This window comes from Carassius carassius, chromosome 14 (genome assembly GCF_963082965.1).
Source record: "Carassius carassius chromosome 14, fCarCar2.1, whole genome shotgun sequence".
Lineage (NCBI taxonomy): Eukaryota > Metazoa > Chordata > Actinopteri > Cypriniformes > Cyprinidae > Carassius > Carassius carassius.
In genome coordinates, this window is record NC_081768.1 from 16,444,704 (window position 1) to 16,468,092 (window position 23,389).

General features: G+C 37.1%; 1 protein-coding gene across 6 annotated transcripts in view; it reads right to left on the reverse strand.

Moving 5' to 3' along the window:
* Positions 1-164: 164 nt before the first annotated feature.
* Positions 165-23,389, reverse strand: part of LOC132157169 (solute carrier family 4 member 11-like) — a 91,674-nt gene continuing 68,449 nt past the window's right edge. For 4 of the 6 annotated variants that reach the window (XM_059566384.1, XM_059566386.1, XM_059566385.1 and 1 more), the window contains 13 exons: positions 18,848-18,904; positions 18,344-18,428; positions 17,355-17,480; positions 17,153-17,266; positions 16,357-16,489; positions 16,188-16,261; positions 6,854-7,079; positions 6,648-6,754; positions 5,502-5,667; positions 4,232-4,405; positions 3,906-4,101; positions 3,020-3,189; positions 165-2,202 (listed from right to left, as the gene is read on the reverse strand). In XM_059566384.1, coding sequence (XP_059422367.1) covers positions 2,136-2,202; positions 3,020-3,189; positions 3,906-4,101; positions 4,232-4,405; positions 5,502-5,667; positions 6,648-6,754; positions 6,854-7,079; positions 16,188-16,261; positions 16,357-16,489; positions 17,153-17,266; positions 17,355-17,480; positions 18,344-18,428; positions 18,848-18,904 — 1,695 coding nt within the window. In that variant the 3' untranslated portion in view covers positions 165-2,135. The remainder of the gene's footprint in view (positions 2,203-3,019; positions 3,190-3,905; positions 4,102-4,231; positions 4,406-5,501; positions 5,668-6,647; positions 6,755-6,853; positions 7,080-16,187; positions 16,262-16,356; positions 16,490-17,152; positions 17,267-17,354; positions 17,481-18,343; positions 18,429-18,847; positions 18,905-23,389) is intronic. The other 2 variants (XM_059566387.1, XM_059566389.1) reach the window with 1 other exon arrangement.

Genomic DNA, 23,389 nt, shown 5'->3' on the forward strand with positions numbered 1-23,389 from the left:
ACCAGTAGAGGGCAGTTAATGCCAACATTATTTTTATTTTGTGGCATGTGTAGTAAGAGCATTTAAACACATCAGACAAGGGAAAAATAAAAATACTGTGGTGATTAGCAACGAAAATCAACTATAGCCAACATAAACAGAAAACAGAGGAGACCTGAAACAAATGGGTATCAATATATCTCTTTATTTGGCAATCAGCTTGAAATGATCTAGATTTCAGTGTATAGCATACCCCTATATTAAACCCACACAATCCTTCCAATAAACATGTCTCTTATTTACCATAGTTTTTACATATTGCAGTTTACAAATTTAGCTTATCTGTTTGACAAAATCAATTAGACAATGGATCTTTTTATGTGCTATATAAAAATCTACACAGTATACATTCATGATTAGGAAAAAAAACAATATTTAAACAGCACAGAACATAACTCGTCAACATATCCCACCCAAGTGTGAGCGATCACAAATTAAAGCTGACTACTTCAATATTACAGTAAATGCTGAGAGATGTCCAATGACGAACAGGATTACTGAAGGGAGGTTGTTTTTACACCAGAGGTCTGGACTCAAGGAGAATAACTATGATACCGTTACAGGGAAGATAGAGAGAGAAACAGGAATGCTGATTACGCGAATGGTGCAAGATGTTCAAGAGAAAACCAACCTTTCAACAGTACATCTAATCTCTCTCTCTCTGAAGCTTAAAGCTATCCATGAAAAAAATCAATCGAGTCTGCTTCTCAGCTTTCTCTAATCTCATATTGCCTATGATTAAGTGCACAGGTGCTCACTTTTTTGCCCACAGTTAGTCAAACCATGTCTTTCTCAATTTGTGCGCCTTCGTTTATAACGTCGCTCTCTCTAGAAATGTAACATGGCTTGATGGATCAAAATCATCAGAGATATCTGCGTCTTCCAACTTCTTTTATTCGGATAGATCAAAAAAACTATAAACAATTAAAAAGTAGGGATATAAAGGTACTATACCTTCATTTGACTATTCATTCTAGTTGCTTTTAATAATAACACAACAAATTACATAATAGTAAAAAAAAAAAAATAGTAAAAGGCATGCCTTCACTGTTTTAAATATACGGTGAGATGGATAGACAAGAAAGTGTGCGTTTAAGTGCCTTTCTTTTTGGCATTGTTTATAATCATGCCTCTGTGTGTGTGTGTGTGTGTGTGTGTGTGTGTGACTGGGGAAAGTACACAGATGTGGTGTCCTGTGATGTGCAAAGCTTAAATGTCAGAGTCCATTCAAAAGTGAGTAAGGTCCGCAGAAATGCTGCTCGTTTTTCTCCATTTCCCTGAAACCCCAGCGCTTAGGATACATTCTCTACACATCAGTGGGTCTCCAAACTAGAAGTCTATTACCTCGAAAGAAAACTCTCTTTAGAAAACTCTAAAATATTGATAGCCTCTAATAATCCGCTGTATTGCTATGAGACGCCGTTTCCTAAGGTGAGTGTATTCTTTTGGTCCATGCTCACTTCGTTATTACTTATTTGCACTGATATGTACCAAAATGCGCTGGAAAATCTGCCATTGACAGCTTTTCTACTTGATGTATGAGAAGTTTTGCTCTGGGTGTTTGTGTGTGTGCGCGCGTCAAAGTTTAGCATTAAGAGGTATTGCTACAGATTCAGTTCAGTCTCTTGTTCAACAGCTGTATTTGTGTTGAGAACACTATGGTCGGAGATGGAGTAAACACTTGTGTAATTTAGTCATGGCACAGTTTCGAGAATACGTGTGATGGTTTCCTACGTCTCCTAAATCAAGTGTCTGTGATGCATGGATACATCAGAATAGACTAGAGAAAGAGGGGGCGGGGGGCTTTGGTGTACTATTCAGATCATGAGAGAAGCAGTGACTGACCAAAGTCAATAGTCAAACAGTCAGACAGCGGTCTGTCGTTCTACTCTGTTTTGAACAGGCATCTCGTCCTCCGCCCTCTCTGGTTCTGTCTTCAAATATCCTTCTTTTCTAATCTCTCTCTTACTCGTTCAGTGCTTCACCAGAATGTCTGCTGTTAAACACTAGAATCAGTTTGTTTTTCCTCCCAGAGTTTTGCATTTCAGAAATACAATTCCCAGAGTCCTTTGCTCAGAGGCTCAGTGTGCATGCGTTTACATGCGCTGTGCATCCATAATGTCCAGGTATTTAGCATCGATGATCCTGGGCAGTAGATAGTTCCTAAAACAGAGACAAAATTACAGCAGTTATGTTAATTACATACAAACAGATTATTAAGAAAATATATATTTGATTTTTATTAGTTTTTCATATTATTTTAATAATTTTTAAGAAATTATTTTTAATAACATTATCATAATTATTTATTAATGGATAATTATTTGTTAAGAAATCGTATTAATATTTAAAAAATATTTTATATATATATTGTATTATTTATAAAAAATATATATACTTTAACAAACGTCATTAAATTTTTACTAATATTTAAAATAGACAAAAAATATTTAAAAAACAAACAAAATCACGTGGAGCAACCAACATGTGGGTAACAAAAAAAAATATTAAAAACATAAAATAGGACCTGGTCAGTAAGATCAGTAAGTCTCTTAAAATATCAGATGTTTTTTGTTTGTTTGTTCATTTTGAACAGATAAGACAAGTTTAGGTTGTAAAATATCGTGTTCTGTGACTACCCAAAAATAAAGTACATTTAAAAATACATTTGACCTTGAAAATAAAGTACTGGTTCAATTAGTTTTATTAGCTTAATATTTTTTCATTTTGTCTGAAATAATTATCAAAATGTGTACCACATGACATTTTCAAACAAAAGTTTTTCCAAATGTACAAAAGGCACATGACTACAAAGAGCACATTTCAGAGAACTTCAAAAGATTTTTCTCTGTCATGAACAAGCCACACAATGTAAAGCATCATTCATCATTCTGTAATATGACCTTTAGCAAACCCCATTTATTACACATGCACAGCAAATCACACACTACACAACAGCTGAAGGCACTAGAGTACTCACCTGATGGGTATGAGGATAAACATTAGCAGAGGAAAGATCATCTTCATATACGGGAGAGGGTACATCCCAAACGCACACAGAAAAAGCAGCTGCACCATCTGAAGGAAAGTGAAGTAATGGATCTTCCTCTGCGGCACCTTGCGGATGTAATGAGCCGGAGGGTAGGATGTCTGAGAAAGAGGGAAAGAGAGATCAAGAAAAGAAAGAATGATATAGATCAGAGAAAGATAGGATAGGGTATAGCTGTCATAATGCAAATAAATACAACTGTAAAACCCTAAGCATCTTGACTGATGGGATTAAGATCGGTCACAGTATGAACATTTCACTTTCAAAATCAAATAAATCAGATTTATTGCTGGGCTATATGCAAATGAATGGAAATCATGTACATGATTACATAAGGCAAACAGTGTTTAAGTTTGTAGTTGCTAGAGTCTTGTGTCTCAACTATGATTATTTGTTCAAGTCTAGCTTATTAATGAGATCAACAAGTGTGTTTAATATATTAATATATTGAATTTATAATATCTAGTATGTAAGTGTAATCGACCAATACTAATTGGTCGATTATAAAACATTTAGCCAATCCATAGCATTTACACAGAAGTATGCATCTCACACCACCTCCTGATCCATCTTAAATGCATCTAGAGGGAATTTATGCTTAGCTATCGGAATAGTAAAAATGCACAAAGCATCCAGCCATAAACTGCATCACTTGGTACAAAGCCATTGACATCCATGACAGGTAGAGGGCGCTCTGAAGCTTTATTTGCACAGCGGGTGCTCCTCTGTCTCTCTCTCTCTTCTGTTCTTATTTGTACAACACCTATGACTTTTATTTGCCTTTGTTTTCATCAAAGAAATGTGCGCACACACTTACTTGTTCTTTGAGTAGCAGAGCCATGCGGTCGCACATTTGATTGCCATCAATAGATGTGAGAGCGATGTAGAGGAAGAGCCCATAGAGCACAGGCTTAGGAATCCACTGCAGGGGCACTGGCAGCAGAAACAAGCTTACACCTATCAGGATGTTAGCCACAAGCGAGGTCACCCGCGTCTCCTTCACACTCACTATACTACACACACGCACACGTACACACACAGAGGAGTCATTTAAAACCAAGCACAGTGTGCCAATAGCTACTAGAATGAGGTTTGTGCTTCACAGATTGATTGCGAGTGTAATTGTTAGTGGTGTGTGCTCACGTCTCGTAGAGGTGTCCTCCCTCCACCCTTTCCTCCACAATGGCTAGCTGTCTGACGTGCAGAGTGGAGTGCGGGAACGCAGCATGCATCCACGGCAAGCCCAGCACAGACATCAAAATATTAATCAAGCCAGACAGAGTCAGGTCCCAGTGATACGCCGTGCCCTTCAGTAACCTGTGGCACACACACAGTCAAGACTCAACAGTGTTCAACAGCGGTGCCCTACCAAGACCATTACACAATCTGACCCAGTTTCCTATTCAGGTAGAAAGCGTCCAGTTTCTAACTATGTGTCATTTTTATGTCAATGCTGAAAACCAATCTATATAATATTTGATGTTTAATATGCAGCTAGCTAAAGCAGGACCAATGAGGTTTCAGTTTGAATTGGGCTTTATGTTGTCAAGCAATCACCTACAGGGTCTGTAATTTTTTTTTATTAATTAAAATTAATTAATTATTATTATTTTTTTCTATATATATATATTTTTTAATGAATAATGCTATTTGGCTATGATGCAACTGATCAAATGTGACAGTGACTACATAAAATAAAAAATATATACATTTCTAATAAATGGTGTTCTTTTAAAATTTAATTTCTATTCATCAAAGTATGCTAATTTTTTTTTTGTGTGTGTGTGAACACAAAAAGAGTGATTTAATGTGTAACTGTAGAAAATGTAGTAAAAAGAAAACTATTTTAAAGTGCAATAATATTTCACAATATTTGTGTAAAAACAGTATAGCAGTGTGTGCATCTTGGACCTCAAAGTGATTCCTATAGTACTGTGTTCAGTGCCCTATTAGAAATTCCACATTAATAAATTGCTTACAGATTTAATCATGAAAATATGTTCATTAATATTATTTTAAATGTCACATCACATTGTAAGATCAAAGTTTGGGGGTCAAATTAAACACTTCTCTTCCGTTCTAAGTTTTTCCATTGCTAACTTGCTTTGCTTAGCCCTCATTATGGTAATGATAATTTGCATAAAGATTAACCATGTTGTGTTGCTCATTTATTGCTCTTTGAAAATAAATGAGTGTAGGATGCTATAAATCACAGCCAGTGCAAACACTCCTCAACATGAAATAGCCAGCTTGTCACATATTAAATTGTGCCTGGTTAGGTTAATGTTTAGGTGAAGTTCATTTTCTCATTAATCATTTTAATAATCTGTAGTTTTCTGTAATGAAGCCACTTGTATGAGTGGGATAGCATTTCAAAACAAGTTAAGCTGAAACTAATTTCAAAGACATGAACCTGTTTTCAGGTGCATTTGTGAGAGAAACGACGATGTTCTGGTCGATGAAGATGAGGAGAAACAGGAGGAAGCCCAGACCCATTGCGCTCAGAACACTTGCTCCGCTCAGCTTATCCAGTGGGGCTATTTGAAACACCGGACCTTCATGGAAGTTAAACACCGGCACTGGAAGAGAACAAACAACAGTGAATGTTCCTTAATATCATCTGCTACCTATTAACTTATTATACAGTAAGTTAATTACAAAAATGCTACCCAATGTTTATTTTTTCCCACTTAAAGTGTGAAGTGGCTCTGAACTTACACATTATTTAGAAGAAAACATTGGGTAAGATATTAAATAAAATACAAATACATTTGTAGACTATATATAGCACACAGCACTACAGCAAAGTTTTGGACTGTTTGGCCATTTCCTGCAAAAGCAGGCCTTTTTTGAGTGGCTGTGATTTGATCGAATTTCGAATATGAGCCTCTTGACTGCAGCAGAGAGCCTGAGGTAAGAAGTAAAATCTCACTCTGATAACCAAGTTAAACTCCCACACTGAACTGATGACAGAGGAGTTAAAGGAATAATGTAGTGATAGTCGGACTGAGTGGCTTTGCTGTAACGTGTTGGCAGTAAGACAAGGAGAGTACAGGCAGTGTGTGTGTGTGTGTGTGTGTGAATGTCTAAGTGTTGGTAGGGGCGTACATTTTGGCAAGACTTCCTGTACACACACAAAAAAAAAAATCTAATATAATCTAATATAATATAAAAAATAACACTACAAACCAAGCATTAATCATAAATATTAGTACAATGATACATATTATAAACAATATGATATAATAGATATATATGAAATAAAATGTAAATAATATAATTAATATTAAATAGATCTAATTAATAATGGTAAAAAATGCAAATACAAATAATTCTGATAATAAATAATACTAATTAGGTTCAACATAGTTTCTGGAAAATGTAAGAATTAAATTTAGAATTTTTTATTTTTATTTTTTTTAGTGACACTTATTGTACTCGACATATGTTTTGGATACAAATGACCAATCATCAAATGGAAAAGTGTACTGAAAAGCTGTAATATCATATATATGTTAGTGTCTCTGTGTGTGCAACCTGAACACGTATAGTGACTCACAGGCAATGTCGTTGAAGACGTATGATCCCACATATGAGAAGACAAGCACTGAGATAGGCAGAGCACAGTCGGACAGAATCTCTCTCATCTTCACATGCAGAAATGGACTGCCAGGAAAAATGAAAGATGGGGGTGTCAAAACAGTCTTCTATAACTCTTTAAAATCCCCATCAGTGTGTGTGAGAGAGACAAGGAGAGCTCCTCACCTCCTCCTGAACTGGTAGAGCGTGTATCCCACCCACAGTGTGCCCAGCATGAGGAGTAGAAAGAGAAGAGGCTGTGCCCGCGTGCACAGAATGAAGGATTCCGGGAGAGTCACGGGCCCCGTCTCTGTCATGTTCGGTTCCCCTAAATGTAAACTTCCACTGATGCGATTCAGCTCCGCCGCACTCCCATTGGCCAAAGTGGGAGCATGGTAGAACTCATGAAAGACTGTAAAAGAGTATAAGAATAAGTCAAAATGAATGTAAAGTATACAGTATGTCAAAAATCAGCAATTACTATATGCATTGTGTAAATGTTTTTCAATCATCAATAAGAACAACTTTCAAAGCAAAACATTTTTCTTATGTACCACGTCTTCATTAAATAATTGGTTTAAATTATTTAAATTATTGAAAGTAAAATTGTTGACACAGTTGCCAAACATTATGACCACTATTAAAAATACTTTCACACTACTAAATTGCATAGATAAAAAAAAAAAGCATTAAATACAAATTATTTATTTTATTATTATTTTCTTTTCTCTTTCTAATATAAAGAGCCTTTGTACTGGCAATAACAGTATATATACTGTAAGTCTAAAATCCATGTTAACCGTATGCAATGTGTATGGAATTTTAAAGTAAAATTTTAAAGTAACATTTTCTCTGTCCCATCTTTATTGAAGAATTGGTTTAAACAATCATGATTATTGATGGAATTTTGTAGAATTTTGTTTACTGCCAAAAGCATCAACCAATGCTTGTTGATTATGATTACTAATAAAACATGCAACAAAAATGCAATGCAACAATTAATATAATTGACAAATGTAATGATTATTACAAAAAAATACTTTGATACATAAAATACATAAATAATCACATCTTATGTATTCATAATTGTAATAATTCAAAATATTAATTATTATTTATTTGTTAAATTATTTTCAATTGTACTGGTAAGGTGGCTTAAAAAGCACAGTCTAAAACCAACTTTTACGCTAGATGTGTGTAAACTTTTTGAAGTCGTCAGCATGAATGGCTTCCAAAGCGTAACATTTTTCCTGCGCCACATCTTTATTGAATAATTGGTTTAAACAATCACGATTATTGACGGAATTTTTGTGGAATCTTGTTTACTGCCAATAACATCAACCACTGCTTTCTGCTGATAACACATGTGCATTGTTTCGGTTCATGCACATTTTTGGGATGTCTTTCTTGAACGGCCCTGTTTCACATCACAGCAGAGCATTTCAAAGGAAGTGGGGTCAAGACTCTAATTTGGCCATTGTGAAGTGCTGAATTTCTTTTGTTTGAAGCATTCTGTTATTGATTTACTCCTGTGTTTTGGATCGTTTTCATGTTGAATGAACCAACTTCTTTTGAGTTTCAGATCACAAACAGACGGTCTGACATTCTGCTCCTGATATAACTAGGAATTCGTTGGTCCCTCTGTGACTCCAAGCCGTCCAGACCCTGAGGCAACAAAACAGCCCCATATCATTACACTAACCCACAATCCTTCACAGCCGCAATGATGTTTTGGAAATGTTATGGAGAGTTTTGTTCTTTTCATTTATTTTAAGTATATTAAAAAATTTAATGAACAGGGTTAGCAGGGTTTTCGGATGATTTAAACAGCTCACGTCTGAATTTGCCTCATAACCAACTCAAGTGCAAATGACACCACTATCAAAAGGCATTACGTTGGTCACTACTAAAAAAAAATATATATATATATATATATATTATTACCATTTTCCTGATAAGACAGATAAGTTTTTAAAAGAAAAGTTATTTTTCTTTATGTGTATTTTGGAATAAGTGACCTTATTGCATATGTGGCAATTTAAAAAGAAATAAAAAAATGATTCAAAAGTTATCACATTATGTTACTTTAATTTTGTGGTGAATTGCTGATTAAATAGGTTAGTAATTAATCATTTGTACATTATATATGTATTTATTAGCTACATCTCTTGTTCAGTGTCACTTCTTTAGAGATGCAATGGTTTCTGCTTGCAGCTGGTAAAGTATTTGTAGCATAGCATTTTTTAGGGAACACTTGTTTTTATTTTACAAGCAAGTGACGCTTGTTTTCTATTTATTGAAGCTGTTTCAGCACACATCAGGCTGGCTTCTTCTTCTAGGGAACACACATGGTGCTGAACTGATGGTGCTAATCTGCCTGACTGTCGGCATAAATCTTCCGAAATCCTTTGCAAACATTGAGTTTTATGAGTTCTTCTTTTGTTTGAAGTCCCTTTTGATCAGACTAGATTGAGCACAACTGTTTGCTAAGGATGTTGCTTTCCATTCAGGATGGCAGGTCAATCCCAGTCCAATTAACTTCTTTTCAAGAGGTCATTATTGTAGAGGTTATCTTGATTGTTTAACACATTTGTTCAATAAAGACATGGCACTGCAAAATGGCTTGTGTGTATGGTTTTAAATAAGGCCAGTCACATGGGGAAAATAATTTTCAGCAACTGTAACATTTAAAATTTTTGAAACGTTAGCCTCTTTGACACAAATATACCAGTAAATTGGCATAAAATTACCAGAACTTTACAGGTAAATACATAAATGCACTGTTCACACAGACAATGATGTTCCGTCTTTTTTTCGGACAGTGTTTCCTCTACTTCCTGTTGGCCTTCTGTAGCTAATTGTAGCTCCGTGTAGCTGTTTTTATTTTATTTTTTCTCTAGAATCTTTATCTTACTATCACTCTCTGTTTTTTAAAGTGATAAAATATAACTTAATTCACACCATATTTCTGATATTATCGATCAATCTTATCAGATTAATTTTGATCGTTCACTTTTATTTTATATCCGTGAGTGCAGTACACCTGCAAAGCGTTAGCACTCGTTAGCTTGTCATTAGCGTTTTCATTCGAACCTATCGCCGTTTTCTTTTCTCCTCTCCTCTCTCTCGCTCCAGTTTTTCACAAGTTCATCAAACAACAGCAGTAAGAATATTTCATCAAGCACGGTGAGTAATGGCTTCTCCTGCTATTGTTATTTGCACCTCTTGTCACATGTACAGTTTATCTATCTCTGTCGCAGATGAGGGATTCACATGTGATAAATGCAGGGAAATAGTTAGGCTGACAGAGAAGATTTCAGAATTAGAGACACGCATCCAAACTTTAATTGAGGACAGTAAGAATGTTAGGGCTCTAGATACGGCTTTGGATGCGTCTAGCTCAGGGATTCCTGTACATTGTTCGTTCCGGCAACAGAGCCCCTGCAGCAGGGCAACTGGGTGACGGTGAGGCAGCGTAGTCGTGGGTCAAAATACCGCTCTTCTGTTCCGATCAAAACATTAAAACAGGTTCTCCCCACTCAGTGATGCACCCACTGAGAAACCTGAGGAAAGTGCTCTAGTTATTGGTGATTCTATTGTACGGAACGTGAATATAGAGACACCAGCCACCATAGTCAAATGTTTACCGGGAGCCAGAGCGCCTGACATCTTGGCAAATTTAAAAGTGCTGGCTAATGCTAAACATAAATACAGTAAGATTGTTATTCATGCCGGTGCTAATGATGTTCGACTTCGCCAGTCGGAGATCACTAAAAATAACATTAAAGAGGTGTGTGAACTTGCAAGCATGATGTCAGACACTGTAATATGCTCTGGTCCCCTCCCTGCTTACCGTGGTGATGAGATGCATAGCAGATTGTCATCACTCAATGGCTGGATGTCTAAGTGGTGCCCACAGAATAACATAGGTTTCATAGGCAATTGAAAGAGCTTTTGGGGTGGACCTGACCTTTTGAAAAGAGATGGTCTTCATCCCTCCTGGGGTGGCGCCACTCTTCTCTCTAGAAATATGGCAAATAGTCTTAGAGTTTATACTTGACTAACTGGGGCCCAGGTCAGGAAGCAGACAGACTGGCTAAACCGACCGTCTGCTAGCTGCCTCCCGTCACAGAGGTCAGTTAATTCTCAGCACATAGAGACTCTTTCACCTAGATATCACACTATAGAGACTGTGTCTGTTCCCCGAACTAGAAAATACAAAAAACGTCCAAACCAAGGTAAGATTAACAATATAATTGAGGTTCAACAAATAAAAAACAGATGCAATATGGATAAACAAATGATAAAGCTTGGCTTATTGAATATCAGATCCCTTTCTACGAAAACACTTTTTGTAAATAATATGATCACTGATCATAATATAGATGTACTCTGTTTGACAGAAACCTGGCTAAAACCTGATGATTACATTATTTTAAATGAGTCCACCCCCCAAGATTACTGTTATAAACATGAGCCGCGTCTAAAAGGCAAAGGGGGAGGTGTTGCTTCAATTTATAACAACGTTTTCAGGATTTCTCAGAGGGCAGGCTTCAAGTATAACTCGTTTGAAGTAATGGTGCTTCATATAACATTATCCAGAGAAACAAATGTTAATGATAAATCCCCTATTATGTTTGTACTGGCTACTGTATACAGGCCACCATACAGACTTTATTAAAGAGTTTGGTGATTTTACATCTGAGTTAGTTCTGGCTGCAGATAAAGTTTTAATAGTTGGTGATTTTAATATCCATGTTGATAATGAAAAAGATGCATTGGGATCAGCATTTATAGACATTCTGAACTCTATTGGGGTTAGACAACACGTTTCAGGACCTACTCATTGTCTAGATCATACTCTAGATTTAATACTGTCACATGGAATTGATGTTGATAGTGTTGAAATTATTCAGCCAAGTGATGATATCTCAGATCATTATTTAGTTCTGTGCAAACTTCATATAGCCAAAATTGTAAATTCTACTTCTTGTTACAAGAATGGAAGAACCATCACTTCTACCACAAAAGACTGCTTTTTAAGTTATCTTCCTGATGTATCCAAATTCCTTAGCATATCCAAAACCTCAGAACAACTTGATTATGTAACAGAAACTATGGACTCTCTCCTTTCTAGCACTTTAAATACAGTTGCTCCTTTACGCTTAAGGAAGGTTAAGGAAAACAGTTTGACACCATGGTATAATGAGCATACTCGCACCCTAAAGAGAGCAGCCCGAAATATGGAGCGTAGCTGGAGGAAAACAAAACTAGAGGTATTTCGTATTGCTTGGCAGGAAAGTAACCTATCCTACAGAAAAGTATTAAAAACTGCTAGATCCGATTACTTTTCTTCTCTTTTAGAAGAAAACAAACATAACCCCAGGTATTTATTCAATACAGTGGCTAAATTAACGAAAAATAAAGCCTCAACAAGTGTTGACATTTCCCAACACCACAACAGTAATGACTTTATGAACTACTTTACTTCTAAAATCGATACTATTAGAGATAAAATTGCAACCATTCAGCCGTCAGCAACAGTATCGCATCAGACAGTGCACTATAGACCCCCTGAGGAACAGTTCCACTCATTCTCTACTATAGGAGAGGAAGAATTGTATAAACTTGTTAAATCATCTAAACCAACAACATGTATGTTAGACCCTATACCATCTAAGCTCCTAAAAGAGGTGCTTCCAGAAGTCATAGATCCTTTTCTGACTATTATTAATTCCTCATTGTCATTAGGATATGTCCCCAAAACCTTCAAACTGGCTGTTATTAAGCCTCTCATCAAAAAACCACAACTTGACCTCAAAGAACTAGTTAAAGAACTAGTTAATTATAGACCAATCTCGAATCTCCCTTTTCTATCCAAGATACTAGAAAAGGTGGTATCCTCACAATTATATTCCTTCTTGTGTATATGTGAGGTATATGTGAGGATTTCCAGTCAGGTTTATAGTACTGAGACTGCTCTACTTAGAGTTACAAATTATCTGCTCTTATCATCTGATCGTGGGTGTATCTCTCTTTGACACAATTGACCACAACATTCTTTTGCATAGACTTGAACACTTTGTTGGCATCAATGGAAGTGCATTAGCATGGTTTAAATCGTACTTATATGACCGCCATCAGTTCGTAGCAGTGAATGAAGATGTATCATATTGATCACAAGTGCAGTATGGAGCACCTCAAGTCTCAGTACTAGGGCCGCTACTCTTCACGTTTTATATGTTACCCTTGGGAGATATCATCAGGGAACATGGTGTTAGCTTTCACTGTTATGCTGACGATACTCAGCTCTATATTTCTTTGTGGCCCGGTGAAACACACCAATTTGAAAAACTAATGGAATGCATAGTCGATATAAAAAAACTGTCTGACTAGTAATTTCTTACTGCTAAATTCTGAAAAAACAGAGGTGTTAATTATAGGACCTAAAAATTCTGCTTGTAATAACTAGAACACTGTCTAAGACTTGATGGTTGCTCTGTCAATTCTTCGTCATCAGTTAGGAACCTAGGTGTGCTATTTGATCGCAATCTTTCCTTAGAAAGCCACGTTTCTAGCATTTGTAAAACTACATTTTTCCATCTCAAAAATATATCTAAATTACGGCCTATGCTCTCAATGTCAAATGCAGAAATGTTAATCCATGCATTTATGACCTCAAGGTTAGATTATTGTAATGCTTTATTGGGTGGTTGTTCTGCACGCTTAGTAAACAAACTACAGCTAGTCCAAAATGCAGCAGCAAGAGTTCTTACTAGAACCAGGAAGTATGACCATATTAGCCCGGTCCTGTCAACACTGCACTGGCTCCCTATCAAACATAGTATAGATTTTAAAATATTGCTTATTACTTATAAAGCTCTGAATGGTTTTGCACCTCAGTATTTGAATGAGCTCCTTTTACATTATAATCCTCTACGTCCGCTACGTTCTCAAAACTCAGGCAATTTGATAATACCTAGAATATCAAAATCAACTGCGGGCGGCAGATCCTTTTCCTATTTGGCGCCTAAACTCTGGAATAACCTAACTAACATTGTTCGGGAGGCAGACACACTCTTGCAGTTTAAATCTAGATTAAAGACCCATCTCTTTAACCTGGCTTACACATAACATACTAATATGCTTTTAATATCCAAATCCGTTAAAGGATTTTTAGGCTGCATTAATTAGGCTGCATTAATTATGTCGGAACCGGAAACACTTCCCATAACACCCTATGTACTTGCTACATCATTAGAAGAATGGCATCTACGCTAATATTTGTCTGTTTCTCTCTTATTCTGAGGTCACCGTAGCCACCAGATCCAGTCTGTATCCAGATCAGAGGGTCACTGCAGTCACCTGGATCCAGTACGTATCCAGACCAGATGTTGGATCAGCACCTAGAAAGGACCTCTACTGCCCTGAAAGACAGCCGAGACCAGGACAACTAGAGCCCCAGATACAGATCCCCTGTAAAGACCTTGTCTCAGAGGACCACCAGGACAAGACCACAGGAAACAGATGATTCTTTTGCACAATTTGACTTTGCTGCAGCCTGGAATTGAACTACTGGTTTCGTCTGGTCAGAGGAGAACTGGCCCCCCAACTGAGCCTGGTTTCTCCCAAGGTTTTCTCCATTCTGTCACCGATGGAGTTTCGGTTCCTTGCGGCTGTCGCCTCTGGCTTTCTTAGTTGGGGTCACTTCATCTACAGCGATATCGTTGACTTGATTGCAAATAAATGCACAGACACTATTTAACTGAACAGAGATGACATCACTGAATTCAATGATGAACTGCCTTTAACTATAATTTTGCATTATTGACACACTGTTTTCCAGTGTTGTTCAGTTGCTTTGACGCAATGTATTTTGTTTAAAGCGCTATATAAATAAAGGTGACTTGACTTGACTTAAAGCACCATTCACACAATACCAGTAAATTCTGTGATATCATCAGTCGGAAATGACCTCTAAATGGTTTCATTGATTTTTGTTGATGTTTACATTTCTGTGTCAAACGTTTACATTCATGCAGCTGCTTTTGGCCCAGAGACATCACATTAGATGACTTCAGATATTTCTTTGACAGCGTGGTGTAAATGCATCAGCTGCGTCCAAATGTTATGATTGGCCCAGAGTAAAAACCTTATGTCAGCGCGTTGTGAACTCGTACATATTCATACTGGTAATCTTGTTCTGGGTTCTGGGTAATTTACTGGGAATGTTACAACTTCTCATACCAGTAAATTGCCAGAACAAATTTACCAGAATTTTTTTTTTTTTTATATGGTTGACTATATCATGAAATTAGATTTTAGCTAAAACGTTGAAATGTGTTTTCAGAAAAAGGTTTTTTAAATATCAAGGCAGGACAAATTATCGCTTTTATATTGGGACATTTTATCACATATATTATATTACATATTTATTTATTTATTTATTTATTTGTGTACTTGTTTAACCAGGAATGTCCCATTGAGATACAATATCTCTTCTACCAGGAAGTCCTGGTCAAGATAGGCAGCAAAAGTCAAAGTTACAAAGAAATACACATCACCACACAATGAACAAACATAAAACACAATTTTCTAAAAACATGCCTTTTACATTTTTTTGCATCTCTGTGCTCACATATTGCATTTTAATGCAGCCGAATTCTCAATAAAACCGTTCATTTATATATTTTACAGTTTCTGTTGTCAGACAACAGGATAAATGTTAATGACTGAAAAGCGGCCCATTAAGACTACATAACCAGCTTTCTCTTCCAACATGTTAATATGCATAAAAATCCTGAATTTTTTAACTGAGCCATTATCTGATGAAATCAAGTACACATAAGATAAGACAAGACAAAGACACTGCCTGTGCTTTGATTTGGGCTATAATAAAATTTAAGACTCAATGGTATATCTATTTTAACTGAAAGCACTGCTCTTCTCAGCTGCTCACTGAACAGAGCAGATGCAGAGAGAGAGGTGTGGGGACAATGGGAAAGCTAGACATCACGCTCGTGTGGCAGCACTAGTGAGTCTCAGAAACTAAATAAGGTTTGTCCAAGAAGCACTTTTTTGGAAAAAGTCACTAAGGGGGTCTAAAAAGTCGCTAAATATAGCGACAAAGCAGGTGATGACTGCTGAAAACTCAGCTTTGCCATCACAGGAATAAATTACATTTAAAATATAGAAAAATAGTTAATGATGGTTCTATTCATCAATTCTGGATCTGATGAAGGCAGGTCTGAATGAAAGATTCCAGCCGATTGTAAAAAATGATTGGACAAGTGTGACAGCATCTTTCCATTATCACTAAACAGCCTCGTGTTAAATTAACTGTATCATTTTTCCTGGGCAGTAACAATGAAAATCTTGATTTCACAGCATAACAACTAGCCCCAATCGCCCCAGTATTTCTTGTTAAGGTCAGACTGTAATATAGGAACCATTCACACAGAAATCCAGATTATTTCAATGGTTTGGCTGTGTATACAGTATGCATGTAAGTAGAACTCACTCTTGACGGTGCCCTTAACTGCATCTGCTACAAAAGCAATGGAAATGAACAAAGCTATCACCTCCTCTATCGACCTGTGGGTCAAAAACAAGAACAACAAAAACATATCAGTATTCAAGCAGTGGCGTCTGCAAAATTATCTACATATGTGTGTGTGTGTGTGTCTGACCTCTTGAAAAGCTTAACAAGCAGGCTAAGGTTGAAGACTCCTCCCATGATGAGGAAGAGGCTGTTCCATAGGCCGATACATGCATAAAATGCTGCAAAGTCCAGGTCATAATCATCACAGATCCCCCTAATCACTGCAGCCACACAGAGACAAACACACAGAAGCAACAACACAACATCCAGACCATTAGGAGCGAACAAAAACACAATTAACTCAAATCTCATCATGACAGAGGATTATTACACACTAAATGTCCATTCTTTGATGTTTAAAGAACTGCTCCCAAACGTTTAAAGAATTCCTGCTGTTATTCCCATGAGAAACCACAAGACAAGATCTTTGATTGGGAAGGATCATTATTATAAAGATGGATGTGGTGGTTTTGTCCTCCTCTGTGCATTTTTATCCAAACAGAATTTCATTTTACTACAGCGAAACCATTTTTCAGGGCAACCCTCCCGCTGGTAACAGTGTGCGACTGCAGCCGCAGGAATGAGCTTTAGAAGGAAATCTCCTCTCAGCCAGGGCAAACATCAAACTTCGCCCAAACAAATGGCGGCCATATCGGACCTCCATCCTGCTGTTTGTGAGATTAAGAGTCTTGTTCCACCTCATCCTGTGGTTAGCAGAGCTCTCTAAACACTCAATGTCAAAGTATTCAACAAACAATGAGTGCTTATCTAAACACAGATCAAAAACGAAGCACGGTTTAAGACCAGACCGCAAATGAGAGCCAAGGTATGTGTGTATGTGAACGTGCATCTATTGTTGCACATGGAGGCATGTATGTCCATACCACTGATGAAAATAGCGATGGGCGCTGTGGTCAGTGGAATGACGAGAGGAGAGCCAGCACACAGTGAGTAGATGATTCCACCTATACTCTGCCCGATGATTGTCTTCTGAACATCTAATCAAGAGAGAAAACAACTCAGTCTGTGTGTGTGAGGAGACGTGTTATGTGAAGAGCATTTGTGTGTCTGTGTGTGAGTGATCACCAATCTCGCCCCGAGTGCTCTCGTCATTGAGTGAGCCAAAAGCAATGGCGGGAAGCAGCACAGCGATGTAGAGGAAGATGGACGTCGTCATGAACTTGACCAGGGCTTTGTTATTACCCACTAATCCTGAAACACATTTATAGAAATCGCACACAAGTCTTACAGCTGCTAAATTGAAGTCATGAGATTAATGTTTAATGGCATGTAATGTCATATAATGAATCCACATTCTATGTATTTATAGCTGTTAACATAAAATAAACATCGTTAGAGCTATATTCACTTATAGCATAAAACAATAAACAATCTCAATCAGAGTGAAGCATAAAGTATATAAACTCCATTTAAAAGTTTGGAGTTGGTATGATTTTTATTGTTTTTAAAAGAAGTCTCTTATGCTCACAAAGACTGGATTTATTTGATAAAAATACAATAAAACCAGTACAAAATTGAAACATTATTACAATTTAAAAATAACAGTTTTCTGTTTTCATTTTAAAATGTGATTTATTAACATTGCTCCAGTCTTCAGTGTCACATGATCCTTCAGAAATCATTGAATAAGATCCTGATTTAGTGCTCAAGAAAAAAATATATTTATTATCGATGTTGAAAACAGCTGCGCTACTTAATATTTTTTGTGGTAACAGTGTTTTTTTTTTCAAGATTCTTTGACAAAGTGGAGAACAGAAAAAAAAAAAAAAATATATATATATATATATATATATATATATATATATATATATATATATATATATATATATATATGTACTGTAACATAGACATCTTCACTGTCACTACTTTCCTTTAATGTATCCTTTTAAAGTAAAAAGTACTAATATCCTTAATACTATCTCCAATATCTCTGTGAGGAATATAAAGTGGCATAAAACCAGAAATATTAGCAGTTTGTCATTTCTGTTTGTTCCTGGTCCTGCAAAATGTTATCCTTTATGTTAAATACATTTGTAAGTTTATGCTTGACACACCATCAGTGAAGTCAGACGGGTAGAGAGGCATTCGGCGACACAAATCCTCATAGATTCCTCTGCCCACTCTGAAAAAATCTCTACACTACACACATACAGAGAGAGAGGGAGAGAGGATTACTCACACACACACACACACACACACACACACACACACACACACACACACACACACACGCAAATACATCTACATATAAAAGTCAAAACATTTAAATACATTTACTGCAATACTGCATCAGGAGAGGCACAGGATTAAAGCACACACACACACCAAATAAAAATCATACACACCAATCCTGCCGAAACACAGCAAATACACAAACAAAAGCACATACACTCACATGACGCTTTACACTGCAAGGGAAGAGATACTGTGTTAAAGCAGACAAACACACACACACACACACACACACACACACACACTCTCTCTCTCTCTCTTACTTAAATCCTCACACACACAGACACACACGTACACACACAGAAGCTCAGTGTAATCGCACTCACACAGGGCCCCCTGCACAGCAGAGAGAGAGACACATGAGAGAACACAGATTCTGCAGACTAAAGAGAGAGACAGCCCAGTGTTAGAACAGCATTAGTACAATGCAAAAGCATTACAACTACATCAGCAAAGCACAGTCAAGACACCTGTTACATTACACTAAACATCTGACACATGCATTTCAGAGAATTGCTTTAGACTGGCTTATGCCATTTATTAATAAAAAGCGCTCATAAAATGTGTACGGGTCAAAGATGAGACGTCACCATTTTGGTGGCCACATCAAATTACATTTACAGAAGTAATTTTAAATACATAAAAAAACCTTAAATGCAAGTAAATTGTCTACTTTCATATTTCAAATAATTTTTGAGACAATTAAATTTTAAACTATGGAGGAAATATTGTTCCAAAGTGTACAACTGTCAGTGTAATGGTCTGGACTTTGGTTTTATCATTACATCTGTAAATAAACATATATAATGCCAAGTTAAAAAATATACTTCTTGCCTTGGCATTTTATAAATTTAATTTTTTATTTAATAAACCAGAGGACCTTTGTCCCGAAAATGCAGTTTATCAGAGATAATTCAGTGTAACAGGAATGAGTAGTTATTTTGAAGTCAAATAAAAAAATATATAGTCATTTGGCAGTCTCTGACATCATCAAATGGCTCCTGAAAGAAGTCCTGCAGAAAAGTGAGTTTATCGCTCTTAAATACTTTGTAAATGTTTACATGGTACGGTAACGTAGGTTAAAAAAACATGTGCATTTTTTTTTTTTTAAGGTACAATAGATATTGGGAATAATTGCAATTATCTTTACTGGTCAAGCTCACTGTTTGAAATAGGTGGCCATTTGTTTGCCTGCAATATTAGCAGAAGTAGAAGTTTGGTCATGCAGTGTAATGCAAATTATCTTGTTACACCACAGTGTCATCCCTTACACTGAATCACAGTATTACTCTATAAATAACAATTTTAGTGTCTTATTGATATTACAGATAAATGAGGAATGTTTAGCATTGACAAATATGTGCTAAACTTAATAAATATTCATATCTGAATGTATTGTGATATTCTTTAATTTGTGTTATTGATTAATTACAGACACCCATGAACAAAGGGAGATGCTAGACACTGTAAAAAGCCAAAAAGCTAATAAAGTAAGTTTGGACCGAGTAGCTTAGGTGGCACTCTTGAAGCCTCTTCACACCAAGAACATTAACTATAACAGTAACTAGGTAACACACTGATAAACAATAATACTGTTCATTCTAAGCATGTGCTGCTGGTTTGTTGTCTACCACTTTAAATGCTGGAGCTCTTTAAAGGGTTAGTTCACCCAAAAATCAAAATTATGTCATTAATAACTCACCCTCATGTCATTCCAAACCAGTGAGACCTCCGTTTATCTTCAGAACACAGTTTAAGATATTTTAGATTTAGTCCGAGAACCCTCAGTCCCTCTGTTGAAACTGTGTGGACGGTATACTGTCCATGTCCAGAAAGGTAATAAAAACATCATCAAAGTAGTCCATGTGACATCAGAGGGTCAGTTAGAATTGTTTTAAGCATCGAAAATACATTTTGGTCCAAAAATAGCAAAAACTACGACTTTATTCAGCATTGTCTTCTCTTCCGGGTCTGTTGTGAGCCCGTTCACTGCAGTGTATGATATCCTGTTTGCAAACGAATCACTCGATGTAACCGGATCTTCTTGAACCAGTTCACCAAATCGAACTGAATCGTTTGAAACGGTTTGCGTCTTCAATACGCATTAATCCACAAATGACTTAAGCTGTTAACTTTTTTAAGGTGGCTGACACTCCCTCTGAGTTCAAACAAACCAATATCTCGGAGTACTTCATGTACTCAAACAGTACACTGACTGAACTGCTGTGAAGAGAGAAATGAAGATGAACACTGAGCCGAGCCAGATAAGGAATGAAACATTGAATCGTTTTCGAGTCAAGAACCGGTTGCATCGGTTTTAGGATCACCAGTAATTCTTTCGAATAAACCGGTTGAAGAAAACGGTTCACCGGTTCTTTTGCGCTCAACAGAATGACATAATTTGCGATGATTGCCCTTGATTCAAGCCTTTGGTTTACCCAGCGCTCATAACATTAGCACAGAATCAGTTCAGAATCAATCACCAAAAAAAAAACAGTTCGGTTCAGACGCGCTGTGTGTCAGTCTGCTTCACACTGAATCACACATGCGCAGTATCATCAGTTCATCGGTTCTCGAATCGGACACGTCCAACAGAAACGGTTCTTGACTCAAGAATGAGTCATTATCTGGCTTGGCTCGGTGTTCATCTTCAGTTCTCTCTTCACAGCAGTTCAGTCAGTGTACTGTTTGAGTACATTAATTACTCTGGGATATTGGTTTGTTTGAACTCAGAGGGAGTGTCAGCCACATTAAAAAAGTTAACAGCTTAAGTCATTTGTGGATTTAATGTGTATTGGAGACGCGAACCATTTCAAACGATTCAGTTCGATTTGGTGAACTGGTTCAAGAAGATCCGGTTACATCGAGTGATTTGTTCGCGAACCGGATGTCACTACACTGCAGTGTTTTGAAATCTCACAACAGAGGAAGAGAAGACAATGCTGAATAAAGTCGTAGTTTTTGCTATTTTTGGACCAAAATGTATTTTCAATGCTTAAAACAATTCTAACTGACCCACTGATGTCACATGGACTACTTTGATGATGTTTTTCTTACCTTTCTGGACATGGACAGTATACCGTACACACAGTTTCAATGGAGGGACTGAGAGCTCGCGGACTAAATCTAAAATATCTTAAACTGTGTTCTGAAGATGCACAGAGGTCTCACGGATTTGGAACAGAAACGACATGGAACGACATGAGGGTGAGTTATTAATGACATCATTTCCTTTTTTGGGTGAACTAACCCTTTAAAGTTGAATGGATTCTGATTGGCTGTCAATGCTTTTATCATTTCATCAGCTGGAATAAAAAAAATCCAACAATATAAAAGAGATTCCAACAATATTGTTTCTCTGAGCAGTTATTGTTAGTTTTGCTGTGGAATCTGCTATTCTTTTATATATTTTTAATTTTTAATGATTTTTTTATCTTTATATTTATCATTATTGTACTTGGTGTGAATGTGCATTTCATCAGGAAAAGAGAAGGACATTGAGGATTGCAATTGTTGGAATAATAGCTTGTCAATATTTTTGGGCAGAGAGTCCCTCCTCACTATGTAGTTGGTTGCATGTTCAAGAGAGATCACTGAAGGGATTCTCCACCCCAAATTCTCATCCTGATAATGACATTTATGTTTTCAAACAGAAATTATTAATAAATGTGGCTGCAAGCAGCAATTTTGAGGCCGAGCAAGTTAGAAATTAAGTGACAAGCTAAGCAAGCATAGCAGGGGAGCATCAGGAAAATGCTTATTATATTTCAACATTTGCTTCTGCAGTCATTTACTCAGGAATATTATTAAAACTAATTTAATGACAGATTAATACTAAAAACATTTCAATTATGGGAACACTGCCAATATTATCTTTCTTTTTTGGTAAATTGACATTCAGAGTAACAAACCATGGTCATTCAGCGTAACAGATATAATTATGTTAAAATGAAACAATATACTTATTCTGACCTGTACATATTAAAATACAAAAAAATACAAAAAAAAAAAAAAAAAAATGTGATCATACAAAATTTTATTATATTTTAAACGACTTTCACTTCTTTACAAAAACTTTTTGCTGGCAAATGGGAAAACCAAGTGGTTTGAAGGACATTAGCTGTCACGCTGTCTAGTCTCTATTTCCCTGGGTAACCACTAGTGGGCTCACTTTCCCTTAGGCACTTCACCATAGGCACTAGTATTCCACTAGTCTTGTCCTGTCATCACAGTAATTGCACTCCTGCTAATTGCACCATTTGACGATTTGGATTACCTCTCATTAAATACCTGCATTTGGATCTCTCTCCCTGTGTTTCACTGGTCGCGATCGTCACAGAAGGACTCCATCACTTCCGCAAGTCCAGCGCCATGGCACAAGATGGCCGCCAGCCCAGCACCTCAGCACAAGGTGGTCACAAGCCTAGCGCCACGATGCAAGATGGCCACCAGCCCAGCGCCACAGCACAAGATGGCCGCCAACTCAGCGTCACGAGGCAAGATGGACGCCACCCCAGCGCCGCAGCAAAGAGTGGTCGCCAGCCCCGTGCCACGATACAAGACGGCCGCCAGTCCAGCGCCAAAGCCCAGAATGGCCGCTGAGACATTTTTGGATTATTTCTCCATGCTGTCCAAAATCCTAGAGATTCCCAGGAGTGTTCACGTCACGTCTGCCGACCCAGACACTGTTCACGTCACGTCTGCTGAGCCAGTGCCACAGTACAAGATGGCCACCAACCCAGCACCACTGCACAAGGCGGCCGCCAGCCCGGAGCCACTGCAGAGGATGGCAGCTACAGTAGGCTTTCCTGAGTTGAGTCAGGTTCCCGTTGACCCTCCAGGGTCGAGTCATGTTCACGTTGACCCTC